Raw genomic sequence first — 21,660 nt, forward strand, 5'->3', positions numbered from 1 at the left:
TCTGTATGACCATCCAGCTTGACCAACAGAAACTCCCACTGAAGGAAAAACAAAAGTCAAGAATATAGACTCCTGTTGCAACATACTTGCCAGAAAAGAAGGTATGAAGTGCCTATTTCCTTAAGAAGTGAGCACTCAACTTAAACACTTTGAATGTGGTCCAAGCACAGTTATGCCCCACCTTGTAGTTTGCCGAAGGAAAAAAATAATAATCAGAGTCAACTTGGAAGGTAATAAATCTACATTCCCAGGCGTCAAGTCCCAACATTTATGGTTAGAAGGGGGAAACGACAGCTTGATTATATTTTTAGTCTGTTGTACTCAATAAAATCCCCAAAAATTTACCTCAGTGTTTCTGCCTCATGCTTGCAGTGCAGAATGAAAAGGAAGCTGGAACCAAAGAGTGTAAGCTGTAATTTGATTATATTTTTGTGACAAAGCCACTCACAATAAGATGAGAAAAGCTATAGAAACCTTTTACTTTGCATGTGTCCCCCATGTCCTTGCATTTATCACGGTGTTAGTGATATTTGAATTTAAAAAATACTAGTTTCAAGAGAGGACCAGATAACTGGAGAACTCAGTCTTCTTTTGGTGTGTCAATTAGTTACTCTGTAAAGTCAATCCTGAAACTGTAAAGTCAGTCTCAGTATTGACTTTAGCTTCTTGATAAGATGCAGGAAGAGGTCAACTCTATGGAAAAATAGAGAGACACCCACTTTCATTTGTAAAAAATGAGAAATGGACAGTAACCATTTTAGAATGCCTTTACTGATGAGGAGTCAGAAGCGCTATAACAGGGATGGGATACAGCCTCCTCCTTGCTGTTCAACTAAATAACAGTACTCTGTTTTGGAGATAAGTGTAAATACTGGAAGTGTGGAATTACCATGATTCCCCTCAAATAAGAGATTAACTTGTTTCTGTAGTTTTCTCTACTGTGTTTTTGTATTTCACCATGCAGTATCTAAATACTGGATTAAGGTAACCATGTATAGTTTATATACATAAGTTACAGAACACAGATCAGATAAAAGTGGGAGAGGTATTCAATTACCTGTCCAGTTTTAACAAAGTCCTTGATTTTTATCTTTCAGTTTCTTAAATCTAGCACAATACCCCACTAAGTAGAAGGTGTGGGGTTTTTTGTTTTGTTTTGTTTGACAGCATGTTAGATTTTTGGAATTGTGATCCAGAGCACCCACTTTCATTTTTTAAAATTAAGTTTCCAGTTTTATGTTTCAAAATAATCTCTAAAATGTTGACTGGATGTGAATTTATTCCCTGCAACGGCAAAGAGCCTGAAACAGCTCTGAGAGATGTGAACTGCCCCAGTCATGGTACTCAGAGCACTGTGGCTATAATGGCTGTGCTGTGATGGAATTTGGCATTTTTCACCAGATACCACCCAATTCAGTCTTTTTGCTCCAGAATGAGTATTTTCAAATGAGCTATCGTTGTGAGTGTGTTTAGTTGTGGGTGGGATGAGAATTAAGGGTATTAACTGGATATCAGTAAATTAACTTTGCTGCAGAATTTGGTCTTTTACTATACATATTTTATTAGAAAGGATTGTTTGGTACAAGAAGCAAAGATACAAATTAATGTACTTTCTGGGTTTATAAATGTTAGCTCCTGGCCAGTCATCTCTTGGTGCATAAGATTCCATACATTTAGAATTCTAATGTAATTTGGACCTGGTTAAATAAAAAGCTACTGGCTTCCACAACTTGGAAATATCTTTTGCCAACCTGAACTATTCAAGGAAGTTCACTAGCTACAGTTTTACTGCCAATTCAACAGTGAAAATTAAGGGCACACTATGTATTGAAGAATATAAGAACATAAGAATGGCCTTACTGGGTCAGACCAAAGGTCCATCTAGCCCAGTATCCTGTCTTCTCACAGTGGCCAGTGCCAGGTGCCCCAGAGGGAATGAACAGAACAGGTAGTCAAGTGATCCATCTAGTGGCCCTCATTCCCAGCTTCTGGCAAACAGAGGCTAGGGACACTATCCCTGCCCATCCTAGGTAATAGCTATTGACAGACCTATCCTCCATGAATTTATCTAGTTCTTTTTTGAACCCTGTTGTGGTCTTGCCTTCACATCCTCTGGCAAGGAGTTCCACAGGTTGACTGTGCTTTGTGTGAAGAAATACTTCCTTTTATTTGTTTTAAACCTGCTGCCTATTAATTTAATTTGGTGACCCCTAGTTCTTGTGTTACTTTTTCTACACCAATCATGATTTTATAGACCTCAATCATATCTCCCCTGAGCCATCTCTTTTCCAAGCTGAAAAAGTTTTATTAATCTGGCCTCATACGGAAGCCATTCCATACCCTAATCATTTTTGTTGCCCTTTTCTGAACCTTTTCCAATTCCAATATATCTTTTCTGAGATGGGGTGACCACATCTGCACACAGTATTCAAAATGTGGGCGTACCATGGATTTATATAGAGGTAACATAAGAACATTACATAAGAACAGCCATAATGGGTCAAACCAAAGGTCCATCTATTCCAGTATCCTGTCTGCCCACAGTGGCCAATGCCAGGTACCCCAGAGCAAGTGAACCTAACAGGTAATGATCAAGTGATCTCTGTCCTGCCATTCATCTCCACCCTCTGACAGAGGCTAGGGACACCATTCCTTATCCATCCTGGCTAATAGCCATTAATGGACTTGGCCTCCATGAATTTATCCAGTTCTCTTTTAAACGCCGTTATAATCCTAGCCTTCACAACCTCCTCAGGCAAGGAGTTCCACAAGTTGAGTGTGCGCTGTGTGAAGAAATACTTTCTTTTATTTGTTTTAAACCTGCTGCCCATTAATTTCATTTTGTGGCCCCTAGTTCTTGTATTATGGGAACAAGTAAATAACTTTTCCTTATTTACTTTCTCCACATCACTCATGATAGAGGTATATAAAATCATATCCCCACTTAGTCTCCTCTTTTCCAAGCTGAAAAGTCCTAACCTCTTAAATCTCTCCTCAAATGGGACCCGTTTCAAACCCCTAATCATTTTAGTTGCCCTTCTCTGAACCTTTTCTAATGCCAGTATATCTTTTTTGAGATGAGGAGACATCATCTGTACGCAGTATTCAAGATGTGGGCATACCTTCGATTTATATAAGGGCAATAAGATACTCTGTCTTATTCTCTATCCCGTTTTTAATGATTCCTAACATCCTGTTATTGATGATATACATGATATTTTTGGTCTTATTATCTATCCCTTTCTTAATGATTCCCAGCATTCCATTTGCTTTTTTGACTACCACTGCACATTGAGTGGATGTTTTCAGAGAATTATCCACAATGACTCCAAAATCTCTTTCTTGAGTGGTAACAGCTAATTTAGACCCCATCATTTTATATTTATAGTTGGGATTATGCTTTCCAATGTGCATTACTTTGCATTTATCAACATTAAATTTCATCTGCCATTTTGTTGCCCAGTCACCCAGTTTTGAGAGATCCTTGTGTAGCTCTTTGCAGTCTGCCTGGGTCTTAACTATCTTCAGTAATTTTGTATCATCTGCAAATTTTGCCACCTCACCTTTTTCCAGATCATTTATCTGGATCTGCACATGCATGTGCACAATTCAGGCTGGATAAATATCTGAATCCAGTTTCATGGGATCTGAAAGGACAATGTATAAGATCAAAATCAGAGGCCTTCATATTTAACAGAAGTCTAATTTCAATCTTCTGTACTAAAACCACAGATGAACAGAACTGGGGCCAAATATGTAACCAATTAGACTCAACACATTAATTAAGAGAGCCAATAAGCAATAGGACTAGTTACTGAGCCACTGAAATCTAAAGTTAATTTTTAAGAAAGTAAACTATTAACAATCCCCAATTTAAAAAAACTGATTTCCAGAGTTTGGCAACTTCATACACTTCTAGAATGCTCTCTAGAGAGTTGAAACTTTCAAACAAATAGGTTTTATAGAAAAATGATCCACAAGAAAAGTGCTTTGTGGTAAGAATATTTATATTTTTCCATTTTTTACACTTTTATTAACACTTACAAAAACATTCAAACACAGAAAAATTAAATAACTTTGGAAGCAGAATTCAAGTCTTTCTGCCTACATACATATGACAATTCCGATGTTGGCACAAAAAATAATCCACATTCATAAAACCCTTACTACTATATCAAACATAAGTTAAGTAAATCATAGGCACTAGTTTATCAAATCCGTATTTCCACACTTCCGCAATATATCTGAATCTCTAAACACAGAAAGATCTAGGATTTCCTGATATTGAGAAACTGGTACTGCACAAAGGCTTCCTAGTAAACAGATTGTTTCTCTCTTCGGGAAATTATTAGCTATATTTCTGTGGGAGTAGAACAGCAGATAAAAGGATGCTTATGTAACTTAAGCACAACATACCTTCAACCAGTGATGAAGGTAATTGCTGGAATTTAAAAAAATAAATAATGTACACAATACTCTGATGCAGCCTTTATTTAAAAAATTAACCTGAATATCTTCAGAAAATTCAGATGATTTTCAAAACTAAAAAAAGTCAATTCAATATTTTCATAATAAAAATCACCAATTAAAATCCCTTCTCTTTTACTGAAGACTGCAGCATTGCTTTGTAACATTTTAAACAAATGTTTGGGCTTTGTTAGTGAGGCTGGATAGTTTTGATCCAATCTTCTGTTTCTTATAGTAGTTACCAGAGATACCACTAACTGAAATACGTTTTCTATGCCAGCAAATGACTGAAGGCTAGATCAGTAGCATGTACTGGTCGAATAGTGCACGGTAGCTCTTTTATAACCCCTGCTGCAGTTTTCCTACTGAATTACAGTATATTTGATGCCCTGACTTCAGAGAGCAGTCACACTTGAGAGAGCTTAGTCACTATGGTATGAAGTCTTTTCATTATTGATACAAATTGTGCTTGCAGCTGCTTGAGTAGTCATAGTTGCAGTCTAGTCCCTAAAACTTTCGATTTGGCTTTTCCCATCTCAAGTAGTGTTGCATGGCTTTTCATCCAGTAATGTTAACACTGGTCCAAAAGTCCAGAGTTCTCTGGAATTCCAGGATCAATTATCCTCTTAGTGGTGGGAGTCAAAATGCACTTACACTTCAAAGTGCTGGTAACTAATGGGATTAAAAGCTACCTACCATCCAATCCAGCGTAAAGCTTTTAGTGTTCTCCAGTCATTGTACAAAAGATACCATCATGTTAGCCATTGCTGCAAACGACGCATCCAGAAATCTTGTACTGAAAAATTCTACACACAAAAAACAGTACTCCCTGTTTAACTGACTCTCCCAACACATTTTTAGTTTTAAACCTTTATATTACAAATCTTCCAAAATAGAACAGAAAAAGCAGTCTGTATGTTAATTGTAAGAAAGAATTTTTCCACTGAGTAAAATGTTAGCAAGATTGCTAATAAGAATAGGTGAAAACAACGTAAATGTCAATAGGTAAGTCTGAGAGCCACTAGAGGAATTTAATAGTTTGTAAACATATGTAGCAGATTTCATACTCTGTCACCAAACAAGGTAAGATACAGATATGTAAGGCAAAGTACATAGTTAAAACACTAACATGGGCAATATCATCTGCAAAAATATTTACAATTTAAAATAAACCAATCTAAGAAATGGATAAAAGTAAAAAGTAGGATACAGAAAACTTCCTCATACCATGAAACATTACTTAAATGAATATCATTTGGCATCAACAGTACAACTCATTTCCTTACAATTTGTATGTTACAAGTGCATAGTTGTCTTTCCTTCTCATTAACTATTAGCATATACAATTGTGTTCCAGGCTATAAGCATTGTGGTGTGATATTAGAACAAATGGTTACTACTAGCTGCTCTTTCCTTTTTAAGGAAACCTGCTATAAAAAAAGGTTTCCTTAAATAGTTAGCAGTGTGCTAAAAGTGTGGTAGTATAGCAAAGGCCATCTTTCCTGAGCCAGGAACTATAAGGTTTAGAAAGATTGTACAACTGATACTAAGCCCTTTTGGCAATCAAAATATAAGAGCACATAAAATTGATGTGTCAAACAAACAAAAAGGATGCAACCTACACCATCTGAATGTGTGTATGTCTGCTACACCCAAACCTTTAATGATAAAACAATGCCATGACTATTATTTACCAACTCTAGGATACCTCCAGAGAGAACTGCTGGATTCTTTCTGAAGGATATATGTACCACTTTTTCCAACCAGAACTTTCTACAATTGTTTTAAGTGGGTGTTTCATTAGCACTGTAGTGATCCGCAATCAGAACTTTGGCTCTGATAACATGCTAATGTTTAAATAGTACATATTTACCAATGAATCATTCCGCTGAATTAGATGCCTGAATATGAAGTTTTGAACAATTGGAGTTTGCTATTTTACTTGCTGTTTTTCAAGATGGGCATTTCTTTGGCATTTGTTAGGGTTTTTTTGTCCAAACATTGGCCATTGTCATAAATGCTCAAATTGATACAATTTTCTTAGCAAGCAAGAAAAAAAACAAAAAACCCTAGAAATGACAGCAATTCCATGTAAAAGATTGTATGATCACCAAATATATGATGTTAAATGTCATTAAAGTGCTGCTTTAAAATCTCTGCCAGTTTGTGCTAATTAAAGACAGAGGTCTGGGATTTTACAAATCCTGAAAGTCACATCTGAACAGTCTGCATATCAAGCTGTCTTTTAGCTTGGTGAAGGAGTGTCCATTAACCAGTGAACTTTGCATTTTTAAGCTTTGCAGTTCAGTAGCAGCCATCTTTCCAACTCTCGTCTTTTATGTTGCCATAGCTTTTAGGAGCTGGTAATGATCTAAAATAAAATGAGATTTATTTCAGTTTGGTTTGCACTTAATTTGTTCAAGCTGCAAATCATTAACATACATGAATTTAACATAAGTAAATTATTTTTTCTTGAAAACTAAACTATATGCTTTAACCATTTTGTTTCAGAAGCATCACTGTATTACATTGCACTTAAAAAAATAAATACTAAGTTCAAGGTTTAACATTTATATTTTGACAACTTATGTTTTTAATAAAATGTTTAGTCATATGTAAATGGTTAAATGTAGAGGACTTCATAAAACTACACATTGCAGAACTATAAAAAGAAGAACAGGAGTACTTGTGGCACCTTAGAGACTAACAAATTTATTAGAGCATAAGCTTTCGTGGACTACAGCCCACTTCTTCGTGGGCTGTAGTCCACGAAAGCTTATGCTCTAATAAATTTGTTAGTCTCTAAGGTGCCACAAGTACTCCTGTTCTTCTTTTTGCGGATACAGACTAACACGGCTGTTACTCTGAAAATTGCAGAACTATGAATCCGATCTGATGACATGCATTTGTTTTACAGTAAAGCAGGCAAATCCTTATTGATGAAAGGACAACTCCATCCATTTTGTTCAGCCCAGTAATACAAAATTTCAAAAAGAAAATCACCTTCTCGCCATAAAAACACTAAAATAATTGTAAAGTTTAGATAAAATAAACATTTGATTTGGTAATGGGGAAGGACATCTTGCTGTAAAGTGAGATCAGTTATGCGATAGTGATTGAACCATTAAGAAGAGACTTCTAAGACTAGTATTAAGAGTTTGCAATCAGAAATAAGGCAGCCTTTTATTACATTTTAAGATTGTTAAATAAATAAAAAAGACAGACTAACACTGTCTGACACTGCACTTTCATTGTACCCAGTGGCAGAAATGTATTTTCAGTATGACAGCTACAGTTAAATTATTTTCTAACGCGTATGTGAGGAGACTTGTGCACCTTGACGACAGATTTTAGAAATAAGCAAAAACAGCTGAGGTGTGTTCCTCTTCCTAAATATCTAAATCACTACAGGTTTCAGAATGGTAGCCGTGCTAGTCTGTATCAGCAAAAACAACGAGGAGTCCTTGTGGCACCTTAGAGACTAAGAACTCTAGCCCACGAAAGATTATGCCCAAATAAATTTGTTAGTCTCTAAGGCGCCACAAGGACTCCTTGTCGTTTTTAAATCACTACAGTATTTCACTTAAGGCAGTGTGGCCTGTTGGGGAGGACAATGGACTTACAAGTCGAGATCTCAGTTCTTGTTCCAATTCTGCCACTGACCTTTGTGAAAACTTGGGCAATTACTTCCTCTTGGTACCTCAGGTTTCCGCTGTTTGTATAGCACTTTGAGATGATTTAAGAAAGGCTCCATAAAAGAGCCAAGTATTAATAAAATCTGCATAGCTTGCCCATTCCTTTTAAGGCTCGACAGTTGATAACTTGGAACTGAATACAAGTCTCTGAACACATTATTGTTTCTATTCAAACATTTAGCTAAGATTGGCATCTGAACTTATATAATAGTAAACAGAACTTACCTGTTTTTTTATTCTACTGTGAATAAGGACTGAACTACTTTATGAGCATCATTATGGACATCTTAATGTATTTCACATGATTTATTTGAATTGTTTAACAAATCAAAATTTTTTGTTTAGCAGTATGCACCAAAAGATTTATCTTTTAAACTTGAACACTGCTTTTGAATTTGTCTTTTGCTTCTTTACTCATTTCTTAAAGTAACTGTCTAGTGCATGCACCTTTAATGTGTGGGTCTGTCTGTGGGGATAAATACTCACTTAAAATTAAAGAACTTTAGTTCTACACTACATTCAATAATACAATCCAAGTATACTATTAGCTTTACATCTGATACAAGCTCTTTTTGCAGGGGTGGAAGGAAGTATTTATTTTGACAGGAGAATGGACTGTGCAGATTTTAATACAGTAGGCCTGGGTTATCTTTATATGTTCCTATTCTTTTTTAAAGTTAATAGTTACTCTAGTTTTTTGTGGTAATGTACAAGGTACAAAAGAAGTGTTAAGGAAAGTGTTAGTTCTGAATACAGAACTTAAAATCCCCCCTCAGATTACTCACCTGCGAACAGGCTGTGCAAGTTTGCTGCGAGGCACTGGTATGCCCCCAGCAGAAGGGGCACTAGGTCTGGGCAAGCCACTCCTCACCCCCGTTGTCCCTGCTGGTCTGGTAAGAGTAGTACTGTTGATACTGCTGGCAGGGCTTGGAGAGCCTGAATTCTGAGCTGCAAGAGGTCCTGGTGAAGAACTGCTGTGTGTCAGTTGTGTAGCTTCTGGAGGAGCAGCAGCAGAACCAGGTCCATGGTTACTAAATGCTTTCAGTGGCTGTCGGAGAGCCAGGGGTGATGGTGCTGCAGGGGGCCGGAATTTACTTGGAGAAGGTACTGAAAAATGACATACACAAAATAATCAATCACTTTCACTAGAAGTAATGTTGAGTTATGGCTATGAGTGACCGTTTAATAAAAGGGAATGAAAATTTTCACATGGAAAAGGTAAATGCAACAAAATAGTACATGTACTGGAATGTAGCCAATAAAACAGCATGGAGAAGGGGAGGTCAGATAACCTGCTAGTATCAAGTAATTTCTGCAATTTTTAGAAATTGTAGAATTATAGAAATGTAGCCTTGGACAGGGCCTCAAGAGGTCATCTAGTTCAGTGGTTCTTAACCAGGGGTCCAGGGCCCACAGCGGGGCCACGAGCAAGTTTCAGGGGGTCCACCAAGCAGGGCCGGCATTAGACTTGCTGGGGCCCAGGGCAGAAAGCCAAAGCCCCACCACCTGAGGCTGAAGCCTGAGCAACTTAGCTTCACAAGTCCCCCTGTGGCCTGGGACGCCGGGCAATTGTCCTGCTTGCTATCCCTTTACGCTGGCCCTGGCTTTTATATGGAGAAAAACAGTTGTCATGGCACAGACAGGTCATGGAATTTTTATAGCACGTTGGGGGGGGAAATCAGAAAGAAAAAAAGGTTGAGAACCCCTGGATCTAGTTCCTCTCCTCATGCTGAGGCAGCATTAAGTAGATATAGACCATCCATGACAGATGCTTGTCTAACCTGTTCTTAAAATGCTAGAAGGATGGGCATTCCAAACCTTCCCCAGGTAACTGTTCCAGTGCTTTACTATCCTTATACTTAGAGAATTTTTTCTAATATCCAACCCTACATTTTCCTTCTTGCAACCTAAGCCAATTAATACTTCTTCCTTCATTTGGCATGGAGAACATATTTGAAGACTTGTCCTCCCTCAGTCTTCTCTTCTTTAGACTAAATATGACCAATTCTTTCAAGCTGTCCTCATCGGTTAGGTTTTCCAAACCTCAATTTTTGTTGCTGTCCTCTGGATTCTCCTCCAATTAGTTCACATCTTTCTTAAAGTATGGTGCCCAAAAGTGGACAGAGTGCCAAGTAAAGCAGAACAATTATCACTTGTGTCTTACAAATGACACTTTTGTTAATACAGTCCAGAATGACACTTTGGGGGGAGGGGGAACATCATACTGTTGACTCATTCAATTTGTGATCCACTATCCTTTTCTGCAGTACTGCTGCCTAGTGAGTTATTTAAATTCTTTATTTGTGCATTTGATTTTTCCTTCCTAAGTGTAGTACTTAAAGATCTTGACATCCCAGGCCTGTAACTCCATTCACCTTGCGTTAACAGTTTATATTTTGGATTCATGAACAAGACTGTTCTCTATATCAATCATGGTAAATGCCAAGAAAGATTTTGTACCTATGTTAGGTTACTTTTGCAAGAGTATTCTGTTCAAAACAATATTTGAAATAGAAGCATCTGTCAAGAATAAATTTAGGACAACTCACAGTTGCTTCAGATTCGTATAAATGGAAGAGTTGCACTCCTCAGTGAGAAAGTTTTAAAAAGGCACATTGCTAAATGGAAGTTCTGAAGACACCAGGTTGCTGTACTATCGCTGAAGGTTAGTTACACCTGCATTTCTAATTCTGTATACTGATTTTGATGCAATGAGACTTTGCTAAGAAAAAAATCCAAGGATCCTAAAGGTTACTCTTAAGCCTCGCCTCTTAACTCAGTCCGTCAATCACAGACTAAGACCAAGCATAATGATTTGATAATGTTAAAGTCTGAGCTACCATAAACATAAGAACATGAGCCTAAAAGTGAATATACTAGAGCATTTAGTTAAAATACAGATAGAAAACTATGACTAACAGCCTTCCTCCCAACAAGATATTTATCAAACTTTTCCTGGGAAAATCTTCAAGCCAAGGAAGTCCCATTTGCAGTTTGTTTCACTTAACCATTTAGACATGCAATACTTTTATGCCTTATTTCTCTTGGTGTTCAAGAAGCTTCATAAAGTTTACACACAGTGGCTTGGTCTAAACTTAAACTCATGTTCTCATAGTAACGTTAGTGAAGGGTATGAAAACACCCAAACCCAGACTGACAAAACCTCCAGTGGAGGAACAGCTATGCCAGCAGAAGAGTACTTCTGTCAACATAGCTAACAAAGTTGGGAGGTGGTGTTCCTTCTGTCAGTAGCCTATACTAAGGGGCTATGCCAGCATAGCTGTAGTGTAGACAGTATTAACATCTGTTAACTTGCTTTTCTGATGTGTGTTAAAAGGGAGTATTCTCCCTGAAACTTCTAGTATAATGGGAGTTACCCTAACAGGAGTTCCCTTGTGCATCGTATGACACTAAATAGTATGTTGCTGACATTTTAGACATTTAGCAATAATTTTTTGTCATCTGTCTTATCTATAGAAAGATACTAACTAAAGAATATTTAAATTACCAGTGTCACTGATGCATGTAAATCATTCTTAGTAGTGCATTAGTGTGCCACCAGTACAATACATCTTAAACTTTATTCTCCAAATAAAATATTAAAAGCCATTAATAGAACAGTCTTATTTATTTAGTCTTAATATTGTTAAAAAAAAGTAAAACAGAATATTTGAACCAAATTATTTCCTTGAGATCTTGATAGAATTCCACTAGCCTTAAAACTAGCTTATCACCTTTTTAAGGTGGATTCAGTGATAAGGTAGACACAGGAAATTAGATTAAATTTATTCAGAAAAATACAATAGTAAAATTAGTGTTCAACAAATGACTATAGCTATCGTGAATTTGGTGTTCAACAAGTGAATATACTATACCAATTTGTCATCATTTGTATCTGCTGGAGGTCACAATCATGGTTGGCTCCCCATTGTGATAGATGCAGTACAAACTTGAAGGAGATAGTTCCTACCCTACAGAGTTTATTAATCTCTCTTTAAGGCAATACTTGACAATTCAAAAAAGAAGGTAAAGCAGAGTGAGGGAACGACTAGAATAAAAATAGGGGCATAGGGTTGCAAATTAGTTAGATACACAATTAGTAGGTTGCAAGTTGCTGTTTATGAACTATATTTAATACAGGAGTAATTGTGGCACCTTAGAGACTAACAAATTTATTAGAGCATAAGCTTTCGTGGGCTACAACCCACTTCTTCGGATGACAGACCTGCGGGTGACTATCTTAAAACAGAAAAACTTCAAAAACAGACTCCAACGAGAGACTGCTGAGCTGGAATTGATATGCAAACTAGACACAATCAACTCAGGATTAAATAAGGACTGTGAATGGCTGAGCCATTACAAACATTGAATCTATCTCCCCTTGTAAGTATTCTCACACTTGCTTCTTATCAAACTGTCTGTACTGAGCTATCTTGATTATCACTTCAAAAGTTTTTTTTCTCTTACTTAATTGGCCTCTCAGAGTTGGTAAGACAACTCCCACCTGTTCATGCTCTCTGTGTGTGTGTATATATATATCTCCTCAATATATGTTTCACTCTATATGCATCCGAAGAAGTGGGTTGTAGCCCACGAAAGCTTATGCTCTAATAAATTCGTTAGTCTCTAAGGTGCCACAAGTACTCCTGTTCTTTTTGAGGATACAGACTAACACGGCTGCTACCCTGAAACCTATATTTAATACAGTATTAAAGGCACACAAAAATATGATCTCCATATTTCCACTGGCCTCCAGACTGGCCATTTTCCATAGACGACATAGCAGAAGTGGGTCTTGAGGAGGGATCTGAAGCAGCAAATAGTGGCTCTCTTGATCAGGAAGGGATAGCAGGGAATAAAGCAAGGGTGGGCAAACTTTTTGGGCTGAGGGCTGCATCAGGTTTTGGAAATTGTATGGAGGGCCGGTTAGGGGAGGGGGTTGTGGCCCGGCCCCCACCTCCTATCTGCCCCCACCCTCCCGGGACCCCTGCCCCATCCACACTCCTCCGCTCCCTATCCTATTAACTGCCCATGGACCCCTGCCGCCCCATCCAACCTCTCCTCTCATTCCTGATGGTCCCCCCAGGACCCCTCCCCCATTCATAGATTCTAGGGCTGGAAGGGACCTCGAGAGGTCATTGAGTCCAGTCCCCTTCCCTCATGGCAGGACCAAATACTGTTTAGACCATCTAACCTGCTCTTAAATAGCTCCAGAAATGGAGATTCTACAATCTCCCTAGGCAGTTTATTCCAGTGTTTAACCACCCCTTCTCCCTGTCCCCTGACTGCCCCTGGAACCCCTGACCTTGACTGCTCCCTGCTGCCCCCTCCTTACTGACTGCCCCCCGGTACCCCTGCCCCCATTCAACCCCCTATTCCCCCCCCCGACCACCCCGCCCCCATCCACACTCCCACCCCTGACCACCACCCCAAACTCCCATGCCCCCTATCCAACCCCCGCTGCTCCGTGCTCCCTTACCATGCTGCCTGGAGCACCGGGTAAGGCCGGGCTCTGCAGCTGCGCTGCCCCAGGAGCTCACAGCCCCGCTGCCCAGAGCATTGCGCCGGCGGCAGAGCAAGCGAGCGAGCTGAGGCTGCGGGGGAAGGGGGACAGCAGGGGAGGGGCCAGGGGCGAGCCTCCCGGGCCAGGAGCTCGGGGGCCGGGCAGGACGGTCCCACAGGCAGAATGTGGCCCGCAGGCCATAGTTTGCCCACCCTTGGAATAAAGCATGAAGCTGCTTATGCAAGAAGTTGACAAACAAGTGGTGGAGGCTAGAATAATTAGACATGGACAATGCAATAAGCTACAAGAGCAGATAAACAGAGAAGGGGCTACATCATGTACAGCCTTAAAGGCAAGGAACAGATTATAACTGATCAGTGGAGAAGAAGAAGCCAGAAGGGGGATTCAAAGGAAAAAAAAAAAGTATGCTGTGGACAGAATGAGTTGAAAGGAAGATTATTTTAGCAGCAACATTCTACATGGACCCAAGGAGGGGCACAAATCTGGAGGATTAGGTTTTAACTAATAAAAACAGTGACAAGTATTTAAAAGTGCTTATACACAAATGTTAGAAGTCTAAATAATAAGATGGGTGAACTAAAGTGCCTCGTGATAAAGAAGGATATTGATATAATAGGCATCACAGAAATCTGGTGGACTGAGGACAATCAATGGGACACAATCATTCCGGGGTACAAAATATATCGGAAGGATAGAACAGGTCGTGCGGGGGGGGGGGGAGGAGTGGCACTATATGTGAAAGAAAATGTAGAATCAAATGAAGTAAAAATCCTAAGTGAATCCACATGTTCCACAGAATCTCTATGGATAGTAATTTCATGCTCTAATAAGAATATAACATTAGGGCTCTATTAGCGACCACCTGACCAGGACAGTGATAGTGACGATGAAATGCTAAGGGAAATTAGGCTATTAAAATTAAGAACTCAATAATATTGGGGGATTTCAATTATCCCCATATTGACTGGGTACATGTCATGTCAGGGTGAAATGCAGAGACAAAATTTCTCGATACTTTAAATGACTGCTTCATGGAGCAGCTGATACGGGAACCCGCAAGGGGAGAGGCAACTCTAGATTTAGTCCGGAGTGGAGCGCAGGAGCTGGTCCAAGAGGTAATAACAACAGGACCGCTTGGAAATAGTGACCATAATATAACAACATTTAACATCCCTGTTGTGGGAAGAACATCTCAACAGCCCAACACTGTGGCATTTAATTTCAAAAAGGGGAACTATGCAAAAATGAGGGGGTTAGTTAAACAGAAATTAAAAGGTACAATGACTAAAGGGAAATCCCTGCAAGCTGCATGGGCGCTTTTTAAAGACGCCATAATAGAGGCCCAACTTAAATGTATACCCCAAATTAAGAAACACGGTACAAAAAACTAAAAAAGAGCCACCGTGGCTTAACCATGTAAAAGAAGCAGTGAGCGATAAAAAGACTTCCTTTAAAAAGTGGAAGTCAAATCCTAGCAAGGTAAATAGAAAGGAACATAAACACTGCCAAATTAAGTGTAAAAATGTAATAAGAAAAGCCAAAGAGGAGTTTGAAGAACTGCTAGCCAAAAACTCAAAAGGTAATAAAATGTTTTTTAAGTACATCAGAAGCAGGAAGCCTGCTAAACAACCAGTGGGGCCCCTCGATGATGGAGATAGAAAAAGAGCGCTTAAAGATGATAAAGTCATTGCGGAGAAACTAAATGAATTCTTTGCTTCAGTCTTCATGGCTGAGGATGTTAGGGAGATTCCCAAACCTGAGCTGGCTTTTGTAGGTGACAAATCTGAGGAACTGTCACAGATTGAAGTGTCACAAGAGGAGGTTTTGGAATTAATTGATAAACTTAACATTAAGAAGTCACCAGGACCAGATGGCATTCACCCAAAAGTTCTGAAAGAACTCGAATGTGAAATTGCGGAACTATTAACTAGGGTTTGTAACCTGTCCTTTAAATCGGCTTCTGTACCCAACGACTGGAAGATAGCTAATGTAACGCCAATATTTAAAAAGGGCTCTAGAGGTGATCCTGGCAATTACAGACCGGTAAGTCTAATGTCGGTACTGGGCAAATTAGTCGAAACAAAAGTAAAGAATAAAATTGTCAGACACATAGAAGAACATAAATTGTTGGGCAAAAGTCAACATTGTTTCTCTAAAGGGAAATCATGTCTTACTAATCTATTAGAGTTCTTTGAAGAGGTCAACAAACATGTGGACAAGGAGGATCCAGTGGACATAGTGTACTTAAGATTTCCAGAAAGCCTTTGACAAGGTTCCTCACCAAAGGCTCTTACATAAATTAAGTTTTCATGGGATAAAAGGGAAGGTCCTTTCATGGATTGAGAACTGGTTAAAAGACAGGGAACAAAGGGTAGGAATTAATGGTAAATTCTCAGAATGGAGAGGGGTAACTAGTGGTGTTCCCTAAGGGTCAGTCCTAGGACCAATCCTATTCAACTTATTCATAAATGATCTGGAGAAAGGGGTAAAAAGTGAGGTGACTAAGTTTGCAGATGATACTAAACTGCTCAAGATAGTTAAGACCAAAGCAGACTGTGAAGAACTACAAAAAGATCTCACAAAACTAAGTGATTGGGCAACAAAATGGCAAATGAAATTTAATGCAGATAAATGTAAAGTAATGCACATTGGAAAAAATAACTCCAACTCTATATACAATATGATGGGGGCTAATTTAGCTACAACAAATCAGGAAAAAGATCTTGGAGTCATAGTGGATAGTTCTCTGAAGATGTCCACGCAGTGTGCAGAGGCGGTCAAAAAAGCAAACAGGATGTTAGGAATCATTAAAAAGGGGATAGAGAATAAGACGGAGAATATATTATTGCCCTTATATAAATCGATGGTACGCCCACATCTTGAATACCGCGTACAGATATGGTCTCCTCATCTCAAAAAAGATATACTGGCACTAGAAAAGGTTCAGAGAAGGGCAACTAAAATGATTAGGGGTTTGGAGAGGGTCCCATATGAGGAGAAATTAAAGAGGCTAGGACTTTTCAGCTTGGAAAAGAGGAGACTAAGGGGGGATATGAGAGGTATATAAAATCATGAGTGATGTGGAGAAAGTAGATAAAGAAAAGTTATTTACTTATTCCTATAATACAAGAACTAGTGGTCACCAAATGACATTAATAGGCAGCAGGTTTAAAACAAATAAAAGGAAGTTCTTCTTCACACAGCGCACAGTCAACGTGTGGAACGCCTTACCTGAGGAGGTTGTGAAGGCTAGGACTATAACAGCGTTTAAAAGAGAACTGGATAAATTCATGGAGGTTAAGTCCATTAGTGGCTATTAGCCACGATGGATAAGGAATGGTGTCCCTAGCCTCTGTTTGTCAGAGGGTGGAGATGGATGGCAGGAGAGAGATCACTTGATCATTACCTGTTAGGTTCACTCCCTCTGTGGCTCCTGGCATTGGCCACTGTCAGTAGACAGGATACTGGGCTAGATGGATCTTTGGTCTGACCCAGTACGGCCATTCTTATGTTTTTAAAGATGAAATACTGCTAGTAACTTAAGGGTGTTACTGAAATTGCAAAAGATCTAAGTCATGCAATAGTTTAAACACAAAACTTTCCTACAATCTTTGATAGATCTCATCTAGGTGTAGAACATGTATATGACATCACAGTCACCACCTTGACTACACGGTTTTAAACCAGCCAAGGATCATTGCTCTTACATCAGACTAAATGGCCTTTAGTTTTGGTCTGTTATGATGTTTGAGATACTCTCTTGCAGGCACAAAGGGAAGAGGGTTTCTAGGCAAAATATGGGACTTGTAAAGTAGTAACATTCTTAAGAATATGACATAATTAGAGATCGTTTGCAAGTTTCCAGTAGAGATATGTAGCCAATAAAATAATGTAAACATCCCAATTCCCCAAAGTCAGTTTTCTTCTGAACTACAATATTATGAATAGGGTTCCAGTCAGAGCTATGAATTCATAAAATACTTCAGTCACCACAGCACCACACTGTCCACTTATTTTTAACAGTTGTATTTGTTTTGAGAGCAAAGGTTCTTAACAAGGCAAAGTACTTTGTTTAAATCATTCATTCTTTGATTAACTCCAAACCACAGCCAGCATGACATAATTATTGGCAGATGGTCTAATAGTTCTGTTCTATGTAGCAAAAGTACTTTGCCTAGAGAACACTTTTGAACAATGTTTAATAAAAGTCCATTTGGCATCTTTAGACTAGAAAGGAGACTTACCTGTAAGCAGAGTTCCCTGAAGACAGAAGAACAAAGGAGTAAACTCGTGGATTAATTAATAAGACTTGCTTGTTGTACAATGGTGGGGCATATACAATTCAAGTGCTATATATACACACACCACTAACACAAGCAGTTGAATTAAACAAAATGAGAAAGTGTTTGAGAACTCTACTTACATATAAGTAACTTCATTCCTTTAAAAAGATATGATTAGAAATTCTAGCTACAGCACAAGGATGAAGCCACTCCAGTCTGGGCGTAAGGAGACATGCTTTTAATTCCCGTTCTGCCACAGACTTTTTGTATGACATTAGATAAGTCATTTAGTTTGGGATTCAGTTTCTCCTTCTGTAAAATGGGGATAATTGCCTATCTCACTGGGATATTGTGAGGGTAAAATTGTCTAAGTCATGCTGAAGTCAGATGAAAGACACTCAGTGTTATATACACTCCAGAAAATTGAATCTAGTCCATAGAGGCAAAGATCAACATATCATAAGAATTTGATGTGAAGAGATTCTGATCAGTATGAAAGAACAGTGTGGTCACCTGCTTAGAATAGGAACAGTCAGGAATCTGGGTTCTGGCTATCACTGGCTTGCTATGTGATCTTGAATAAGTTGTATAAACTACTTCAGTTTAACTGTTAAATATAATTTCTTGGCTATTTCACAGGGGTGTTGGTTTTATTCTGTATAACGCACTGAGATCATCCTTGCACAAAGAGATATTACAGTTGTGTTATGCACTTTGAAATACCAGTAGCAGTAAAAATATTTCCAGAACAGATTGTCCTTTTAAGACCTTTGAAGTACAGAAAATCAGAAAAGTGATAAAAAGTGTTTTACTGTTAGTAAATGTTTAGAGAAACAACAAATAAGCTCACTGTTGTAATGATTGCTCTGTTCTGATATTTACATGACAATGATTTATACATCTGTTAAAACTTCCTAAACAGTTATTAAAATAAGTGACATTCTGGGATGAGAAAGTTACTCATTTTGTGCAATAACGATGGTTCTTCGAGATGTCTCTCCCTATGGGTGCTCCACTCTAGGTGTATCTGTGCCCCTGCACTTCTAAACAGAGATTTTAGGTAGCAGTTCAGCCCGCACATGCACTGTCCCGCCCTCATGGTCTGTCTCGAGGCTATCTATTGCTGTAGTCTCAGGTGACATCAGGTGACAGTCCCAAGGGGGTTTCTGTAACCCAACCTGTCACAAAGGGTCCCTGAAGAGGGACTGGGAAGGGAGGTGGGAGTGAGGGAGGAATGTGAATTGAATGGCGTAACCCTTCAAAATAATCTCCAAGACCCATCTGTCGGAGGTGATATTCTTCCAACTGTTGTGAAAGAGGGCCAAGAGACTTCTGAAGGGATGTGACAGGTGCATAGAAAGCAGCTGATACTGCAAGGAATAACTGTTTGGACCCTCAACCAAACTGTCAGAAGTGCTCAGCAGAGAAGAGGTGAAGGGACACAGATTGGGGTGCTGTCTGCTTCCACTTTTGTATTCTGGGCCTTTTGCGCTACGATTCAAAATAGCACTGTGAGGGTGGTACTGAAGAGGTTGTGACCTGTGATGTACTTGAGAGCTGTATCTTCTCTTTTGTCCCGCAGTGTAGGTTCTCAGGGAGTGTAATGTGGCCCAGGAATCCTTCAGGGTGTGGAGAGTGGAGTCTGTCTGTCCGCCAAGAGCTTGGGCCCTTCAAATGGGAGATCTTCCACCATTGACTGCAGCTCTTTGGGCAACCCTGAAAGGTGTAACCAGGAAGACAACCTTATTATCACCGCCTTAGAGACCAAGCGGGCTGCTGTATCGGCCACGTCCAGTATCTTTATCACAGTTCTAGCTACTAAATGGCCCTCTCTGACAAGGGCCTGAAACTGCTCCTTTTGTGCCTCTGACAGATGTTCCACAAACTCATTGCGTTTTCCATCATTAATAAAACCATATTTGGTCCTGACAGCTTGGTAGTTTGTGACTCTAAGCTGCAATGTCACCAACGAATACGCCTTCCTCCCAAAGAGATCTAGCTTCTTCCAATCCCAATTGAATGGGGTCGACTTGGCATGATGATGTTTGCTGTGTGCATTAACCGCATCCACTACAATCGAGTTGGGTTGTGGATGTTGAAACAAAGCTTGCCTTTTGGGGAGGTATGTAGTACTTCTTGTTGGCTCTCTTGCAGGTTGGTGTCTGACCAGATGACTTTGGCAGGATCTAGAATCACCTCATTAATTGGGAGGGCAACTTTGGACAAGGAGACAGTATGGAGAATATCTATCATCTTGTGATGCATGTCGGTTATCTCCTACAGGGGAATTTGCAGCTCATCTGCCATTCTCTTGGTAAGATCCTGAAAGTTCTTAAAATCATCACCTAGTGATGGAGGGGGAGGCATTACAGACTCATCTGGGAAAGATGAGGAGAAGTTTGCGGGGGGAGAGGGGCTTCCCCTTTGAGCCTTTTTTTCCTGGTCTTCAAAAGTTTCCTCCACCTCTGGCTCAGGAGCTCTGGACAGTGATGCTATAGGGGACCATCTGGTGAACTCTCTCTGAAAGACACTGTATGCCCTCAATACGTAGGCTGTGTACATCACAAAAGGATCCCAATAAGGCCATTAGGGAGGTAAGGGCATGGGTGGTGGGGGTGCCCAAGGAAGTCCATACCATGATTGCAGGTCAGCTTGAAGGAACTGGGGAGGTCCCTTGTATTGTGACAGCAGGCCACAGCGAGAGGCCATGAAAATGACATCCTCTGGGTGCCATAGTGGCCGATCATGCTGGGGAACCCCTCTAGCTGGTCAATGGCTTGGAGCCCTTTTTGTCGAGCTCGAGCCTTTACAGGGGGGAGTCTGCGGGTTTTTTCACAACTCTACCCTTTTGAAGTAGAAGGCTCTGGGGATGAGCCAGGGTTGGCACCGGAGTCCCCTCTTGGCTGAAGTGCCTTTTTCATAAGGAGGAGTTTTCACTTCAGCTCCCAGTTTTTACGAAACCTTGCCTTTAGCTGCTGGCAGAGGGAGCACTTCTGAGGGAAATGGGACTACCTCGGACACAGTGAGAGTGTGTGTCTGTTACTGGAATCATCTCCTTGCAGGAAAGGCACCTCTTCAAGTTAGAGAAAATGCCCAGCTCTCCTAACTGTGAAAAATACAGAAGAGATGTTCTTTTTCTTCCTATTCTTTTTTTAACTGAAAGTAGTTAGAATGATTTCTAAACACCCTGAGGGAAGAAAGGGGAGGATCCTCCAAAAAAGGGTAAAAACAAACTAAAGATCCCTTTCTTTTTTTTAAAGCAATGGGGTAATGAAACACTAACTATTAAGAACAAAAGAACCCAAAACAACTACTACTTATGCAGATAAGGAAGGGACAACTGCTCCCTCAGTTTGAGGCCAAAGGAAGGAACTGAGGGGTTCCCTCATGCAGCCTTGAAGCAGACCATGAGGGAGGGACCCAGCGCACGTGTGGGCTGAATGGACACTGCTACCTAAAGTCTCTGACCAGAGGCGCAGCGGCGCAGTTACAGATACAGTGAAGTACCTATAGGGACACTACTTGAAAAAAATCTATAGACCAAAATGGAAGATAGTTTTGATCTCTTTTCATGAAGATCCTAGAATGCTAAGACAGCATAAGAAACTTTAGAGTGTTTTAAACTTTGGGCTTTAGAATTTTATTTTTGACAGTCTAATTAAAAGAAACCACTTCAAACCCCAAGCAAGAG

The 21,660-nt window shown here is 39.6% G+C and overlaps 1 protein-coding gene across 2 annotated transcripts in view; it reads right to left on the reverse strand.

Annotated features, from left to right (window-relative positions):
- Positions 1-3,995: 3,995 nt before the first annotated feature.
- Positions 3,996-21,660, reverse strand: part of SLAIN2 (SLAIN motif family member 2) — a 59,417-nt gene continuing 41,752 nt past the window's right edge. For both annotated transcript variants that reach the window (XM_034771537.1, XM_034771538.1), the window contains 2 exons: positions 8,948-9,269; positions 3,996-6,838 (listed from right to left, as the gene is read on the reverse strand). In XM_034771537.1, the coding sequence (XP_034627428.1) occupies positions 6,772-6,838; positions 8,948-9,269 (389 nt within the window). In that variant the 3' untranslated portion in view covers positions 3,996-6,771. The remainder of the gene's footprint in view (positions 6,839-8,947; positions 9,270-21,660) is intronic.

Source organism: Trachemys scripta, chromosome 5, assembly GCF_013100865.1.
Source record: "Trachemys scripta elegans isolate TJP31775 chromosome 5, CAS_Tse_1.0, whole genome shotgun sequence".
NCBI lineage: Eukaryota > Metazoa > Chordata > Testudines > Emydidae > Trachemys > Trachemys scripta.